The sequence below is a fragment of the Coregonus clupeaformis genome, chromosome 34 (genome assembly GCF_020615455.1).
Source record: "Coregonus clupeaformis isolate EN_2021a chromosome 34, ASM2061545v1, whole genome shotgun sequence".
Lineage (NCBI taxonomy): Eukaryota > Metazoa > Chordata > Actinopteri > Salmoniformes > Salmonidae > Coregonus > Coregonus clupeaformis.
The window spans coordinates 17904459-17922666 of NC_059225.1; the positions used below are offsets into that span (position 1 = coordinate 17904459).

The window sequence follows — 18208 nt, forward strand, 5'->3', positions numbered from 1 at the left end:
ATGACAGCCATTCCATTCCAGTGTCTGTTGAATTCCAACACAGGCACACCTCATTCTACTGAATTAGGTACTGATTAGGTGTTCACCTGAACCAAATCTTATTTAATGAGGAAAAGTATAAAAACCACTGCTGTGGTCATCACTATTCTCTTGCAATAGGATCAGCTGGATGGTAAAAACAGTGCTAATAGTACCTCAAAAGTAATATTAATCAAAAAATAAATATTGACCATGCCAAAAGAGTTGAAAAGGAAAGTTTTGAGTGAGGAAAAGAAGGGTTCAATTCTGGCTTTACTGGCAGAGGGATACAGTGAGCGTCAGGTTGCTTTCATCCTTAAAATTTCAAAGACGGCGGTTCATAAGAACAAGGTCAAGCAGCAGACATTGGGGACAACAAAGCTACAGACCGGCAGAGGGCGAAAACGACTCTACTGACCGGGATGACCGCCAACTCATTCAAATGTCACTCAACAACTGTAGGATGACATCAAGTGACCTACAAAAATAATGGCAAACGGCAGCTGGGGTGAAGTGCACGGCGAGGACAGTTCGAAACAGGCTCCTAGGGGCAGGGCTGAAGTCGTGCAAAGCTAGAAAAAAGCCCTTCATCAATGAGAAGCAAAGAAGAGCCAGGCTGAGGGTTGCAAAAGACCATAAGGATTGGACCGTAGAGGACTGGAGTAAGGTCATCTTCTCTGATGAGTCCAATTTTCAGCTTTGCCCAACACCTGGTCGTCTAATGGTTAGACAGAGACCTGGAGAGGCCTACAAGCCACAGCGTCTCACACCCACTGTGAAATGTGGTGGAGGATCGGTGATGATCTGGGGGTGCTTCAGCAAGGCTGGAATCGGGCAGATTTGTCTTTGTGAAGGACGCATGAATCAAGCCAGTACAAGGTTGTCCTGGAAGAAAACGTGCTTCCTTTTGCTCTGACATTGTTCCCCAACTCTGAGGATTGGTTTTTCCAGCAGGACAATGCGTCATGCCACACAGCCAGGTCAATCAAGGTGTGGATGGAGGACCACCAGATCAAGACCCTGTCATGGCCAGCCCAATCTCCAGACCTAAACCCCATTGAAAACTTCTGGAATGTGATCAAGAGGAAGATGGATGGTCACAAGCCATCAAACAAAGCCGAGCTGCTTGAATTTATGCGCCAGGAGTGGCATAAAGTCACCCAACATCAATGTGAAAGACTGGTGGAGAGCATGCCAAGACGCATGAAAGCAGTGATTGAAAATCAGGGTTATTCCACCAAATATTGATTTCTGAACTCTTCCTAAGTTAAAACATTAGTATTGTGTTGTTTAAAAATGAACATGAACTTATTTTCTTTGCATTATTCGAGGTCTGACAACACTGCATCTTTTTTGTTATTTTGACCAGTTGTCATTTTCTGCAAATAAATGCTCTAAATGACAATATTTTTATTTGGAATTTGGGAGAAATGTTGTCAGTAGTTTATAGAATAAAACAAAAATGTTATTTTTACCCAAACACATACCTATAAATAGTAAAACCAGAGAAACTGATAATTTTGCAGTGGTCTCTTAATTTTTTCCAGAGCTGTGTATATACTACCGTTCAAAAGTTTGGGGTCACTTAGAAATGTCCTTGTTTTCGAAAGAAAAGCAATTTTTTTGTTCATTAAAATAACATCAAATTGATCAGAAATACAGTGTAGACATTGTTAATGTTGTAAATGGCTATTGTAGCTGGAAACGGCTGATTTTTTTAATGGTATATCTACATAGGCGTACAGAGGCCCATTATCAGCAACCATCAGTCCTGTGTTCCAATGGCACGTTGTGTTTGCTAATCCAAGTTTATAATTTTAAAAGGCTAATTGATCATTAGAAAACCCTTTTGCAATTATGTTAGCACAGCTGAAAACTGTTGTGCTGATTTAAAGAAGCAATAAAACTGGCCTTCTTGAGACTAGTTGAGTATATGGAGCATCAGCAATTGTGGGTTCGATTACAGGCTCAAAATGGCCAGAAACAACTTTCTTCTGAAACTCGTCAGTCTATTCTTGTTCTGAGAAATGAAGGCTATTCCATGCGAGAAATTGACAAGAAACTGAAGATCTCGTACAACGCTGTGTACAGTCATGGTCAAACATTTTGAGAATTACACAAGTATGGGTCTTCACAAAGTTTGCTGCTTCAGTGTTTTTAGGTATTTTTGTCAGATGTTACTATGGTATACTGAAGTATAATTACAAGCATTCCATGTGTCAAAGGCTTTTATTGACAATTACATGAAGTTTATGCAAAGGGTCAATATTTGCAGTGTTGACCCTTCTTTTTCAAGACCTCTGCAATCCGCCCTGGCATGCTGTCAATTAACTTCTGGGCCACATCCTGGAAGCCCGTTCTTGCATAATCAATGCTTGGACTTTGTCAGAATTTATGGGTTTTTGTTTGTCCACCCGCCTCTTGAGGATTGACCACAAGTTCTCAATGGGATTAAGCCCGAGCCACTTAGTTATCACTTTTGCCTTATGGCAAGGTGCTCCATCATGCTGGAAAAGGCATTGTTCGTCACCAAACTGTTATTGGATGGTTGGGAGAAGTTGCTCTCGGAGGATGTGTTGGTACCATTCTTTATTCATGGCTGTGTTCTTAGGCAAAATTGTGAGTGAGCCCACTCCCTTGGCTGAGAAGCAACCCCACACATGAATGGTCTTAGGATGCTTTACTGTTGGCATGACACAGGACTGATGGTAGCGCTCACCTTGTCTTCTCCGGACAAGCTTTTTTCCAGATGCCCCAAACAATCGGAAAGGGGATTCATCAGAGAAAATGACTTTACCCCAGTCCTCAGCAGTCCAATCCCTGTACCTTTTGCAGAATATCAGTCTGTCCCTGATGTTTTTCCTGGAGAGAAGTGGCTTCCTCGCTGCCCTTCTTGACACCAGGCCATCCACCAAAAGTCTTTGCCTCACTGTGCATACAGATGCACTCACACCTGCCTGCTGCCATTCCTGAGAAAGCTGTGCACGGGCGGTGCCCCGATCCCGCAGCTGAATCAACTTTAGGAGACGGTCCTGGCGCTTGCTGGACAATCTTGGGCGCCCTGAAGCCTTCTTCACAACAATTGAACCTCTCTCCTTGAATATCTTGATGATCCGATAAATGGTTGATTTAGGTGCAATCTTACTAGCAGCAATATCCTTGCCTGTGAAGCCCTTTTTGTGCAAAGCAATGATGACTGCACGTGTTTCCTTGCAGGTAACCATGGATAACAGGAAGAACAATGATATCAAGCACCACCCTCCTTTTAAAGCTTCCATTCTGTTATTCTAACTCAATCAGGATGACAGAGTGATCTCCAGCCTTGTCCTCGTCAACACTCTCACCTGTGTTAACGAGAGAACCACTGACATGATGTCAGCTGGTCCTTTTGTGGCAAGGCTGAAATGCAGTGGAAATGTTTTTTGGGGATTAAGTTTATTTTCATGGCAAAGAGGGACTTTGCAATTAATTGCAATTCATCTGATCACTCTTCATAACATTCTGGAATATATGCAAATTGCCATCATAAAAACTGAGGCAGCAGACTGTGAAAATTTATATTTGTGTCATTCTCAAAACTTTTGACCATGACTGTACTCTACTCCCTTCACAGAACAGCGCAAACTGGCTCTAACCAGAATAGAAAGAGGAGTGGGAGGCCCCGGTGCACAACTGAGCAAGAGGACAAATACATTAGTGTCTAGTTTGAAAAACAGACGCCTCACAGGTCCTCAACTGGCAGCTTCATTAAATAGTACCCGCAAAACACCAGTCTCAACGTCAACAGTGAAGAGGCGACTACGGGATGCTGACCTTCTAGGCAGGGTTGCAAAGAAAAAGCCATATCTCAGACTGCCCATCTTAATCTTTTCTTTTTATTGGCCAGTCTGAGATATGTATTTTTCTTTGCAACTCTGCCTAGAAGGTCAGCATCCCGGAGTCGCCTCTTCACTGTTGACGTTGAGACTGGTGTTTTGCGGGTACTATTTAATGAAGCTGCCAGTTGAGGACCTGTGAGGTAGCTGTTTCTCAAACTAGACACTCTAATGTATTTGTCCTCTTGCTCAGTTGTGCACCGGGCCTCCCACTCCTCTTTCTATTCTGGTTAGAGCCAGTTTGCGCTGTTCTTTGAAGGGAGTAGTACACAGCGTTGTACGAGATCTTCAGTTTCTTGGCAATTTCTCGCATGGAATAGCCTTCATTTCTCAGAACAAGAATAGACTGACGAGTTTCAGAAGAAAGTTATTTGTTTCTGGCCATTTTGAGCCTGTAATCGAACCCACAATTGCTGATGCTCCATATACTCAACTAGTCTCAAGAAGGCCAGTTTTATTGCTTCTTTAATCAGCACAACAGTTTTCAGCTGTGCTAACATAATTGCAAACGGGTTTTCTAATAATCAATTAGCCTTTTAAAATGATAAACTTGGATTAGCAAACACAACGTGCCATTGGAACACAGGACTGATGGTTGCTGATAATGGGCCTCTGTACGCCTATGTAGATATTCCTTAAAAAATCAGCCATTTACAACATTAACAATGTCTACACTGTATTTCTGATCAATTTGATGTTATTTTAATGGACAAAAAAAATTGCTTTTCTTTCGAAAACAAGGACATTTCTAAGTGACCCCAAACTTTTGAACGGTAGTGTGTGAGTGTGTGTGTGTGTGTATATACATACAGTGGGTAGAACAAGTATTTCATACACTGCCGATTTTGCAGGTTTTCCTACTTACAAAGCATGTAGAGGTCTGTAATTTTTATCATAGGTACACTTCAACTGTGAGAGACGGAATCTAAAACAAAAATCCAGAAAATCACATTGTATGATTTTTAAGTAATTACTTTGCATTTTATTGCATGACATAAGTATTTGATACATCAGAAAAGCAGAACTTAATATTTGGTACAGAAACCTTTGTTTGCAATTACAGAGATCATACGTTTCCTGTAGGTCTTGACCAGGTTTGCACACACTGCAGCAGAGATTTTGGCCCACTCCTCCATACAGACCTTCTCCAGATCCTTCAGGTTTTGGGGCTGTCGTTGGGCAATACGGACTTTCAGCTCCCTCCAAAGATGTTCTATTGGGTTCAGGTCTGGAGACTGGCTAGGCCACTCCAGGACCTTGAGATGCTTCTTACGGAGCCACTCCTTAGTTGCCCTGGCTGTGTGTTTCGGGTCGTTGTCATGCTGGAAGACCCAGCCACGACCCATCTTCAATGCTCTTACTGAGGGAAGGAGGTTGTTGGCCAAGATCTTGCGATACATGGCCCCATCCATCCACCCCTCAATACGGTGCAGTCGTCCTGTCCCCTTTGCAGAAAAGCATCCCCAAAGAATGATGTTTCTACCTCCATGCTTCACGGTTGGGATGGTGTTCTTGGGGTTGTACTCATCCTTCTTCTTCCTCCAAACACGGCGAGTGGAGTTTAGACCAAAAAGCTCAATTTTTGTCTCATCAGACCACATGACCTTCTCCCATTCCTCCTCTGGATCATCCAGATGGTCATTGGCAAACTTCAGACGGGCCTGGACATGCGCTGGCTTGAGCAGGGGGACCTTGCGTGCGCTGCAGGATTTTAATCCATGACGGCGTAGTGTGTTACTAATGGTTTTCTTTGAGACTGTGGACCCAGCTCTCTTCAGGTCATTGACCAGGTCCTGCCGTGTAGTTCTGGGCTGATCCCTCACCTTCCTCATGATCATTGATGCCCCACGAGGTGAGATCTTGCATGGAGCCCCAGACCGAGGGTGATTGACCGTCATCTTGAACTTCTTCCATTTTCTAATAATTGCGCCAACGGTTGTTGCCTTCTCACCAAGCTGCTTGCCTATTGTCCTGTAGCCCATCCCAGCCTTGTGCAGGTCTACAATTTTATCCCTGATGTCCTTACACAGCTCTCTGGTCTTGGCCATTGTGGAGAGGTTGGAGTCTGTTTGATTGAGTGTGTGGACAGGTGTCTTTTATACAGGTAACGAGTTCAAACAGGTGCAGTTAATACAGGTAATGAGTGGAGAACAGGAGGGCTTCTTAAAGAAAAACTAACAGGTCTGTGAGAGCCGGAATTCTTACTGGTTGGTAAGTGATCAAATACTTATGTCATGCAATAAAATGCAAAGTAATTACTTAAAAATCATACAATGTGATTTTCTGGATTTTTGTTTTAGATTCTGTCTCTCACAGTTGAAGTGTACCTATGATAAAAATTACAGACCTCTACATGCTTTGTAAGTAGGAAAACCTGCAAAATCGGCAGTGTATCAAATACTTGTTCTCCCCACTGTATGCTATGTGCATAATAGCAAAGTTACCCAGCATATTGGTGTTGAGAACAATGCGGCGGAGTTAGGAGACGAGAAAACAGCCCTTGCCTTAATTGTCTAAGAAAAGTGAGGAGAGGAAACCCCAACTTAATTAGGTCTATAATCAACAGCCTAACTGTTACATGTGCCTGGCTTTATAAATTGAAATGTGATTAAAACACATAGGATGTGTCTATATATGGAACAACACACGTTTTTCCACCAATCGATTGGTCGAAAGAACAGATGGCTCTCGGTCGACCAAGATTTTGTTTAGTTGGACAGCCCTCGTTTTTTTCTAAACACATTTTCTCCACTCCTGACTGTTGCTACAGGGAGGGGAGGCATTTCCTTGGCAACCAAAGACTTGTTTGCTACAACACCTTGCTTGTTTCAGCAAGGAGCAACAAAGTTTCATCAAGTTATACAGTCCATGTTACTGTAGAGTCCATGTTAAGGCAGAAACGGACTCAACCGCACGATTGCCTTCAGTCAGCTGTTCTTTCCACACACACCTAAAAACAAAATATATACTTGATTATTTTTACGGTTATGAAGGCGATTCTATTTTCATGACTGTCTTCATCCATAATTGTCGTTTACACAGTTATACTGTAATTGTGCCAGCCCTAAGTTTTTTATGGGCTCATGTTTCATATCGTTCCATAGAACATCATGAACCACTCCAGCTACGCCCCCCATCTCTGACCCCTGAACTCTTAGCCCGTCCACCTTCCAAATGAGCAGGGGCTTCTATTTTCCGCCTCTCTTCTTTTTCTCTTTCTATTTGCCCAGTTGTCCCCCTCTCTGCCCCTTCCCCCCCTCCCTTCTCTGTCTCCTCTACTGTGATGTGATCTGACAGGCACCATGGAGGAGAAGGGGGGTGGGGGGCGGTCATACTCTAATTCCACCAATCACCCTCCAAGTCCAACTCCCACCCCCCACATACACACTCCCTGACCCCCACCTCCCATACATAGTTGAGCGGAGAGGGGGCCCAGGGAAGCAGGATATCACGCCTATTTACTACATATAGAGGACTTGGAGCTACTCCAAGCACAGTGTGTGTGCGTGCGTTGCAAATTGAAATAAGGAAGTGGGTGTGTGTGCGTCTCCCCTTATGTTACCAACTCCATCCAGTCATCCTCCATATATTGTAACTGAGTCTCTCTTTCTCCCCTGTAGGTGAGTGGGTTACCAGGTCCAGTGTTCAACATGGCTCCCTCCCACATGTTTGGAAACCGACTCAACCCCAACTCTGCCATGGCTGCTCTCATCGCACAGTCTCAGGCTTCCCCCGCAGGTTGGCACCAACGTGTGTGTGTGTGTGTGCGTGTGTGTGTGTTTGATCATGGATAGATCACGCTCCATGGTCTACAGAGGGTTCAGAGATCACAACACCCACTGACCCACTGCTCAGGTTACATCACACACTCACATGCATACACACATACAGCACTTAGTGAGTGGGTGGTGAAGGTGGTGTGCTTGTGGAGGTCGTGAGGAAAAAGGGGTGAGGAGAGGGAGAAAAGGGGGAGGAGCGGGATGAAGGCAGAGGAGCGGGAGGAACGGGGAGGAGCGGGAGGAACGGGGAGGAGCGGGAGAAAAGGGAGAGGAGCGGGAGGAAGGGGGAGGAGCGGGAGAAAAGGGGGAGGAGTGGGAGAAAGGGGGGAGGAAGGGGGAGGAGTGGGAGAAAGGGGGGAGGGGCGGGCGGGATGAAGGGGGAGGAGTGGGTGAAAAGGGGGAGGAGCTGGCTGAAGGGGGGGAAGGGGGAGGGGCGGAATGAAGGGGGAGGGGCGGGATGAAGGGAGAGGAGTGGGAGAAAAGGGGGAGGGGTGGGATGATGAAGGGAGAGGAGTGGGAGAAAAGGGGGAGTGGTGGGAATAAGGGAGAGGAGTGGGAGGAAAGGGGGGGGAGCGGGCTGAAGGGGGAGGAGCAGGAGAAAAGTGGGGAATAAAGTGTTTCCTGGTGTTTCAGTACCACCTGCAGCCATTGGTCCTCCCTTATCTCTAGGGGTTAACCATATTGCAACTGACCGTGGGCGTGTTTGTGCTTTTGAATGACGGGCTGCTGGTAGAAGTATGGAAAGGGTTCAAAATAAAGGAAAAGAAAAGAGGGGAAGGGGGTAAAATCGGAGTTAAGATTGACTTTCTTAAGTGGAGGCGAGTGCATGCTGGTGTGTGTGTGTGTGCATGCTGGTGTGTGTGTGTGCATGCTGGTGTGTGTGTGTGCATGCTGGTGTGTGTGTGTGCATGCTGGCTGGTGTGTGAGTGTGTGTGTGCATGCTGGTGTGTGTGTGTGTGTGTGTGTGTGCATGCTGGTGTGTGTGTGTGATTTATTACTCTGGCAGAGGAAAATGAAAAGAGACGTCTGGCCTGGAGGGAGAAGAGAGAGATGGCGAGAGAAAGTGTGTGTGAGAGAGAGAGAGAGAGAGACGCAATCACAGTGTGGTAAGTGTGTTGTTTACTGTTTGTGTGTGTGTATAGATCAGGAGGTAGGAGATGGAAACAGCATTGGAGCTCCGGGCTTCTCCAGACGAGTCTCTCCCAAGACCACCCTCTGTCCGCGGTAAGTACACACACACATTTTTCCCTTTTACCCAGTGAGCACACACACACTCCCCCTATTACCAGTGAGCCCTTATTTACATTCCACACAAAAAAATCTCTGCCCATCCCCCTCTCCTCTCCTCTCCTCTCTTCTCTTCCCCTCTGCTGGCCTCTTATGTGTGTGGGTTTCTCTCTCTCCCTCCCACAAACACTCTTTCTGGTCTCTTTCCCTCTCTCTTCCCCCCCCCCCCGAAAGGCGTTTCCATCTCTCCTCTCCCTGCAGGCGTTTCCATCTCTCCTCCCCCTGCAGGCGTTTCCATCTCTCCTCCCCCTGCAGGTGTTTCCATCTCTCCTCCCCCTGCAGGCGTTTCCATCTCTCCTCCCCCTGCAGGTGTTTCCATCTCTCCTCCCCCTGCAGGCGTTTCCATCTCTCCTCCCCCTGCAGGCGTTTCCATCTCTCCTCCCCCTGCAGGTGTTTCCATCTCTCCTCCCCCTACAGGCGTTTCCATCTCTCCTCTCCCTATAGGTGTTTCCATCTCTCCTCCCCCTACAGGTGTTTCCATCTCTCCTCCCCCTACAGGTGTTTCCATCTCTCCTCTGTGATGGTGGGAAAGGTCCTTCAGCTCTGCGCTTGCGTTTCTTTTTGCTCGTTTATCTTTTTACAAAGATAGTTTGCCTTTTTCTCTGTTTTTATGGTGAATAGCGTGTGTTTAAAGGGGTGTCCACATACCCTGTGTATATATAGTGTAAGTTGGCTTTATTCAGTGCCAAAAATATATTTCTAAAACAATAGGACTCTGTATGATGTGGGTCTTTACCGTCTTATGTGGACAGTGGCTTCACTCCTGCTGTGTATTCACTTGTGTGTTCTTCTCTTGACATCACTTTTCCGAACGCTTTACTTCTTAGGTCAAATTCAGATTAAATATACATTTCTCCCACAATGCAAATGAAAAGTGAAATGTCATATTGGGATTTTTTGTTGGAAGGATGAAACAAATCAGAATGTTATCAGCAACCTAATTCTGCTATCTTCCCTTTAAGAAGAAAAAGGTTTCCTTCAGTTTGCTCCATAAGGGGGAGAACATTTACTAGCTGAATTTTCCAATAAGTTGTTTGGTTTCGTTGTGTGTAGTTCTCTCTTTTTCCTCCCCATCTTATTTCTCTCTTTCACTCATCAGTCTAAACTCAGTGATTTACTGCACCGTGGGTGCCCACCACACACCTCTCTCTCTCTCTCTCTCTCTCCCCCTTTTCAATAGCTCACACTTTAAGGACAAATTGATGTTATGTTTGGTTGTTAATATCCTTTTCTCTCTCCCCCCCAACCCTCCTCTCTCACCCACCCCTCCCGCTCTCCCTCCAGTTCTCCTCTAGGTGGGCTGCAGATCCGGTATGACCCAGCAGGGTCGTTGGGGTCAGGGTTGGGTTTGGGGGGGCTAGGGTCAGGTCAGGGAGGTGGAGGAGACACAGCACCCCCGGTGGCCACCTCTATAGAACAGCTGCTGGAGAGACAGTGGAGCGACGGACAACAGTTCCTACTGCAGCAAGGAGCACAGGGAGATGGTGAGCTCACACACACGTACATTACTTTATTCATCAAATATAATCTACTCGCCTATCATTGCATTGTTTGGATACTTAAATTGTATTGGTTTAATATAGTGCCCCCCCCCGTCCCGTCCCCCCGTCACTCCTTCCCTCTCTCCTACTCTCTCCCTCTCTCTCTGTGGTAGTGTTGGGGATGTTGAAGTCCCTCCACCAGCTGCAGCAGGAGAACAGGCGTCTAGAGGACCAGATTAAAACTCTCACCATGAAGAAAGAACGACTGCAGCTCCTGTCAGCTCAGCTGTCTGTGCCTTTCACTCCTACTGCTGCTGCCCAAGGTACACACACTCCTATTACCGCCTCACCCTAACAAACACGCATACAAACTGTCACTCTCATTGCCTGCCTGTGTGATGTTGTGTGTTACAGATGTGAAGAGTGACTCCTCTCTACCCATACCTGCTCAGGTAAGGCAGTTGAAGCTCCAGCACATAGTGAGTGAACCCAGCTAGCACACTAGTTGTTATACTGTCATTACAGAGGGCTGTTGGAATGGTAAGAGATTGCATAGGAGATACTGGTTAACAAAGTTATCTCTCTCTCTCTCTCTCTCTCTCTCTCAGGATAGCGTGTCGTGTGGTCGTAGTAGTGGTGGATCTACCTCTTCTCTGTCCACCCCCCCCTCCGTCTCTCACAGCCCCCCCCAGCCACCTCAGCTCAACGGGGTTGCCATGGGAACCATGATGCTGGGAGGGGGAGCGGGGCTAGGGATGGGGGGGGTAGTGGGGGTTCTGAACGGAGTCATACAGACTACCTCCAGCCCTCACACATACACTCACACACACACCTCTGCACCGGGAACCAGCGCCACTCTGCCCATCTCCAGCTCCATTAACAACAGGTAGGTACACTACATCTGACTGTCTGTCTGAGTCTGTCTGCCTGGCTACCTGGTAGTCTGTCTTTCTGTCTGCCTGTCCTTCCATTGATTGAAATGTCTGTCTGTTTTTGGCTTCAAATTGATTCCCTTATACTTTCTCCTGCAGCTCAGCTACTGCTAAAAGCAGGGGAGAGAGTGTATGTGTGTTGTAGTTTTCTAACTGTGTGTGTATATGTCTGTGTGTTTTCAGGTTGGGTGCCTTGTCTGAGCAGCAGAGGCTCTTACTGCACCAGCACCAACTACAACAGCTACTGTCTTCACAGCCCTCTGCGGTAAACACATACACACACACACACCTAGCACCACTGTACTAAACACAGCAGGCTTATTTATCAGAGTTCCAAGGTCACATGATTAATTCTCCCTTCCTCCCCTCCCTCTCTCTCTTCCTCCCCTCCCTCTCTCTCTTCCTCCCCTCCCTCTCTCTCTTCCTCCCCCTCCCTCTCTTTCTTCCTCCCCCTCCCTCTCTTTCTTCCTCCCCCTCCCCCTCTCCCTCTCTCTCTTCCTCTCCCTCCCCCTCTCTCTCTTCCTCCCCCTCTCTCTCTTCCTCCCCCTCCCCCTCTCTCTCTTCCTCCCCATCCCCCTCTCTCTCTTCATCCCCCTCCCCCTCCCTCTCTTCCTCCCCCCTCCCCCTCCCTCTCTTCCTCCCCCCTCCCCCTCTCTCTCTTCCTCCCCCCTCCCCCTCTCTCTCCCCCCCTCCCCTCTCTCTTCCTCCCCCCTCCCCCTCTCTCTCTTCCTCCCCCTCCCCTCTCTCTCTTCCTCTTCCTCCCCTCCCCCTCCCCCCTCCCTCCCCCTCCCCCTCCCCTCCCCTCCCCCCTCCCTCCAGGAACAGCAGCAGGTGTTATTGTACCAGTTGATGCAGCAACAACAGGACCTCCACCAACTCCAGTCTCTCTCCTCCTCCTCCCAGCTTCCCTCCATCGCTCTCTCTTCCGCTCAGCTGCCAATCACCTCCCTCCCTTCCTCCTCCCATGGCCAGGGCACCATCACCGCCAACCCCTTCCTGGCACTGCACACACACACACACTCACACCCCGACACACACACACACGCCACTGCACAGAAGCCCCGGCTGGCTGAGAAGGCTGTAGGAGTCACTGGACAGGAGAAGACCTGACCCACAAAACAGCAATCTTGCTCTTTCTGTTGCTCATTCTCTCTCTTTTTTTTTTTATCTCTGTCTCTCCTCTATCCATCTCTCTCTATCTCTCAGGGGTCTCCACCATCATATGAACTCTGATCAGTACTGTGCGTTCAGCACACAAGCTAGCCCACAGAACTACAATTACTTTAAACTACAAAAACTATGAGGACACTAACACAGCTGACCGATGACTCATAGCTCTGCTGGAGAGATGAGGTCTGGGAACTATGACATTTTACAGTTTTATGAGATGGAGGAGTCCTGCACTGGACATGTAACTGCTGTTACCTCTTGTCTGTCTGAGTGTATGGACCAGCATAAGACCTAACCAGAGACCACTCTAATGTAAGACTGACTGACCGCTCAGCCATGGAAGCCTTGTTATGACTCTCTTTCTGCTTTACCTACTTCACACACCAGCCTATCAGGGTCCCTCAACCCTCAGCATCGGCCAATAGGAATCCACAACAGTCAGGACTGGCAAGTCAGGGTCCATTCCCCAAGTGCCTAAGGCCGAGGGGGCGGGGTTACTCATGCTCCTCGACCTGTCAGTCATCCATTCTCACCATATTACTGGCTGTCAAGCTGCATTGACCAGGCAACAGATCATGCAACATTCTGAGAAGCTGGAAGCCAGGAAATGGATTTTGATGCGTTCACAAAATACTGAAGCCAACTTTATAAATTCTGTTTTTATTTATTTAGCATTTGTTTATGTAATAATGGGTACAGGATGCTATATTTTCAAAGTACCCACTGTTCTTCAAACATTTGTTTTATACTACTGTTTAAAGTTTCACACCCAAATCTTGCTGTAAACATTTTTGATGGGGGGAAAAAAAGTTGTGTATTGAGATTAGATTGAACTACTGGCGGATGGAGGTGGTTGGTGGTGGTGATTGTGTACATAGCTGTTATTGTGGGAAGGGGCGTGGGTTCAATGCCACAGTTTTGACGTCGTTTGTGTAAATAAATATATATTTTTCATTGGCTGTGGGGTGTAAATAAGTGATTGTGATTGGCCGTGTTGGTGTGAAGGATAGCCAATGAAGCCTAATTTTGTGTGTGAAAATCTTAGGACCAGACAACAGGCGATGGTGACTGGACACAAAGTATTAATTTATTTTTATATGTGCAGGGACATTGGTTTGTTGTTTTTATTCGTTTTGCACCATCATTTTATACGCCACCTCTGGGCACCACGTTTCCATCTGTGTTCACTTTTGTTTGGATCAATTTTGTACAACTGAAAAATCATAAAACCTCCTCAAATGTTTGTATTTCAAAACACCAAAATAATTATATGTTCTGGATAAAGAAAGAAAGAGACTGTTGGTGAAAAGATGAGGAGTCACAGTGTAGCTAGTGGGAAGACGGTTAAAGCTTGATTAACAGCCCTGTTCAAGTGCTTTTTGTCAACAGCATTTTTACACTTTGGTTGAATAAAGAACAGATCTACCTCCTCTAAGCCTGCTGTCTAATAACGTGTGTTTCTCTTTGTTTAACCTCTATCTCTGGACGGATGAAATGATGATAAACACTGACTCTCGCTCTCTATCGTTAGCCGTCTTCTCTCTAGTGTTTAACAGTTTCTGCATGCCCATTTTATACTGGTCCAGGGTCCCCTGCCCCAACAAACACACACACACACAAACACACTGTGCTCCCCTGTCCCTGATGCCTTCCCGCTGCCTAGCGGTGTGTGTGTGTACCATTCTGCTACATCTGCTTCTGCTCGGGGAAATTAAAAGCTCACTTACCCCTCACATCTCAGCCCCCCCAGCAACTCTTCAACCCCCCTCTTCCGCCCACCCTCTATCAGCCCTGTCACTCAAGTCCAGGCTGTTTAAACATGCCCCCTCCCTACCTCCTTGTCTACCACTTTCCTTCTCTCCTCCCCCGTCTTTCTTCTCGACATCACCCCTTTCTCCTCTCCTCCCTCTCATTCAATCCATTCACAGCATTCCCCTTCAGGAGTGTGAGCAGAGCTGGCGTCCATCATTGATAACCTCCCAGCAGCCACTGCTTCCCGAACAGCTGGGGGGGGGACAGCTAAGGGAGGACAACCATGCTGCCCAACGAGGTGCCTGATCAAAAGTCAAACACTAAGCCCCAGAACATCAGGGGTGCAGGTTCACACACAATTCTCCATTGAGCTTTTTAGTCCAGGAGTAGGCTCATCTGGGACCGGGAAACTGGCCCAAAATGTCCAGATGAAGAGCTCAAAAGAAGTCCTAAGTAATAATTAAACATGCATTTAGTAATTCATTTAAACATCTAATGAGTTATTCAATTTAGTCATTCAAATTAATCATATAATTACCAGTTAGAATAACTCAAGAGTGTGGCGGAAAACCATTAGCAGCTGTAGTTTGGTTTAAATTATTATGGGATGGGTGTCGTGAGGGGGTTAATCCTGTGTGCGTGTCGTGAGGGGGATGATCCACTGAAAACTGCCTGGCCAAGATTCCTGTTCAGCATAGAACCAGATCGCTCTGACAGAGGTGTTTAGGGCCAGGAACGGAGGAAAGGAGAGGAAAAAGGGAGGGAGGAGAAGAGAAAGGGTATGGGGAGAGGGTAGAGGGAAAGAGGAGAGGAGAATAGAAGAGAGGAAAGCACTGAAGCCTTTGGGAGCAGCTGACGGGATCAGACCTATGTGTATAGGATACCCCCCACAGGTTCCTCTCCTGTAGGATAATGGTCCTGAGGAGAAGCAGCAGGATTCTCCCTCATCCCTCTTCACACACAGACAGCCTGTATTCTTCTGCTAACTGACACTCCTCTGTCCATCCCCCCATCCTACCCCTCTCCATACTCATCTCTTCCTAGAACTACTACTCCTACTCTCTGTGGCTACTCTGTCCTATACTTCTTCCCCTCAATACACACACAGACTTCTAATGTCCTTTCTAGCTATTTACCTATACGACTGAGTGAAGGATGTTAGTGTGTGTGTATGTACAGTACAGACAGTATGCAAAGCTTCCATCTGACACTAATCTCTCTCTGTCTCCTCTCTTTTCCTAATCTTCATCTCTCTGTAGTCCACTCCTGAACCCCAGCAGGCCTCTTCCAGAGCAGGGGGATTTCCCAGCCACTCTGCCTGCCCAGGGCTCACAGAGAATGGGAAGAGAGAGCTTGCTAGAGAGAGGGGAGAAGGCCTCTACCCCTACTCTCTCATTCTATATCAAGCAACAAATACATTGGAAGGCTTGGTGTGTAGCCTATGAAATAATGTCCATTTTAGAATTTGTTGAAATATTTAGGAAATGATCACTCAAAACCTCATGATTGAAGTGCCTTAAATTATTACACTATTTGTTATTGAACAAATACATTTGACATTTTACAAACACAAAATCTGATCATGTAAACTCAATTATAATAGGCCTATTTTAAATGCCATGGTGAAAACAAAAGTCAAACACATGCACGGTAAATTATGCATTTAGGCTATATTAGTTGGATTTCTAAATAGGATATTTTCAGAGTGCAAAGTCTAAATTTAACGTAAAATAAACAAATACATTTCAGAACAAAATATCTGGTTTATTTTAAGGCTCTGTGGGCTGCTATAGCCTACATTGAATCGTAGTTTAGTGGTGTGTTCTGCCGTTTTCCAGTTGTCAGCGGGGTGGAGTTGATCTGTAAACCGAGCGAGGTGCAGCAGACTGTGGTTATAGCCCACAGTCCTAACCGTTGACTTCGGCTCCAACATGGAAAACGAGAAACTGAAGACTGATCACCGTTAGTCAGTCCGTGTCTGAAATGTCTCACAGTTTAAAACAGAGTTGCACTATAAACAATATATTCTAAAAACAGTCGGTTTGTTTTATTTCTGCTATTCCCCATCGACTGTTTTTAGAATATATTGTTTATAGTGCAACTCTGTTTTAAACTGTGAGACATTTCAGACACGGACTGACTAACGGTGATCAGTCTTCAGTTTCTCGTTTTCCATGTTGGAGCCGAAGTCAACGGTTAGGACTGTGGGCTATAACCACAGTCCGCTGCACCTCGCTCGGTTTACAGATCAACTCCACCCCGCTGACAACTGGAAAACGGCAGAACACACCACTAAACTACGATTCAATGTAGGCTATAGCAGCCCACAGAGCCTTAAAATAAACCAGATATTTTGTTCTGAAATGTATTTGTTTATTTTACGTTAAATTTAGACTTTGCACTCTGAAAATATCCTATTTAGAAATCCAACTAATATAGCCTAAATGCATAATTTACCGTGCATGTGTTTCACCATCGCAATGGGGAAATACAGGCAACACAGTAAACACAAACGTGCGTTGTCGCATGAGACAACGTGAGCAGCAGCACTGTAGAAGCAGGTTAGCTACATCTAGACTAATTTAGCCAACGCTACACGCATCTATTTATAGGCCTTTTCATTTTCAATAACTGTATCTACTTTGACTCTGAGCACTCTCTGACGAGATTATATTAGGCTACTTTTATTTTGTAATGCTTTCATGTTTAGTTAAGGCCTACTGCAGTCCAGAGCCCTTTGTTGTAGAAGGCTCTACTGTAGCCTATCAACTGATGAATGTTTCAAATAATATTCAAAGGGATGGTTCAGCTGAATTACAAATGTACATATTTCTTTCCTTACCTTGAAATCAGTTTACGGACAACGCGAAACTGTAATCCATGCTTTGGTTTTGTAGGCACTACCATTAGCATTTCCTAACCAAAAACCAATGCAGGTCAATGTTAGCAATAGCATGCTTTTAAGTTCCCCCTGTGAGGATCAACATTAATTGATTAATCAATTGATTACTGTGATTGGTGGATAAATAGAACATATCACGTTATGAAGTCAGTGTAGGCTGCATGGGTGAATGGGTCTGTTTACCGGGTCTGGTCGGGCCTGTGTGTTTCTCGGTTCAGGATCAGGATGAAAGATGAACTGTCATGACCCAGACACCCTAGGATGGCAGATATTAATGTAATCCTGCATGGTTATGATGAATGTGACGGGATATAGATCTGAGATCATCAGGTAAAAATAGACACGTCATTGGCTCATTATTGGACTCATAATAATTAATAATAGAACCTAGTCCAGGAAGGGCCTGAGTCGTTCCTATAAGGCTATGTTAAATAATTCCAGCTGTAACGGATGTCAAGGGGATAGGATTTAAAATGGGTGTAATCTCCAGACATGAGGAGGGCAATTCGTTTTAGTCAGGCACCCGCAGGCTGCGCCACGCACACAGAGACCCATTCACCTGCAGGAGCGTGGGAGTTCATTTATTATGGAGATGCAGGGAGGCCCTGTGTGCGTGTTTTGGGTTTTACTATCCTTGTGGGGACCAGAATTCCTCACAAGGATAGTAAAACAAGGAAAATACATTTTGCAGGTCCCCACAAGGAAAAAAGCTGGTTTAGGGTTATGGTTACAATTAGGGTTAGGGGTAGTGGTTAAGGTTAATGGTTAGGTTTAGGGTTAGGAAAAATATTATTTTGAATGGGAATCAATTGTTTGGTCTCCACAAGGATAGTAAAACAAACATGTGTGTGTGAGAGAGAGAGAGAGAGAGAGAGAGAGAGAGTATGGATGTGTGAATAGATTTTGTGCATAAATGCAATTTTCCATTATTTTTTTTGCAGCCTACAATCTAGGCCTTGTAACACCCCCTCTCTTCTCTCTGACCCCTCCCCCATCCCCTCCACCTATCACC

The 18208-nt window shown here is 45.9% G+C and overlaps 1 protein-coding gene across 3 annotated transcripts in view; it reads left to right on the top strand.

The window, feature by feature from the left end:
• Positions 1 to 13977, top strand: part of mllt10 (MLLT10 histone lysine methyltransferase DOT1L cofactor) — a 72473-nt gene extending 58496 nt beyond the window's left edge. For 2 of the 3 annotated variants that reach the window (XM_041861661.2, XM_041861664.2), the window contains 8 exons: positions 7514 to 7631; positions 8815 to 8896; positions 10244 to 10443; positions 10614 to 10763; positions 10855 to 10919; positions 11049 to 11326; positions 11556 to 11637; positions 12192 to 13977. In XM_041861661.2, coding sequence (XP_041717595.2) covers positions 7514 to 7631; positions 8815 to 8896; positions 10244 to 10443; positions 10614 to 10763; positions 10855 to 10919; positions 11049 to 11326; positions 11556 to 11637; positions 12192 to 12482 — 1266 coding nt within the window. In that variant the 3' untranslated portion in view covers positions 12483 to 13977. The remainder of the gene's footprint in view (positions 1 to 7513; positions 7632 to 8814; positions 8897 to 10243; positions 10444 to 10613; positions 10764 to 10854; positions 10920 to 11048; positions 11327 to 11555; positions 11638 to 12191) is intronic. The other variant, XM_041861662.2, reaches the window with a different exon arrangement.
• Positions 13978 to 18208: the final 4231 nt, after the last annotated feature.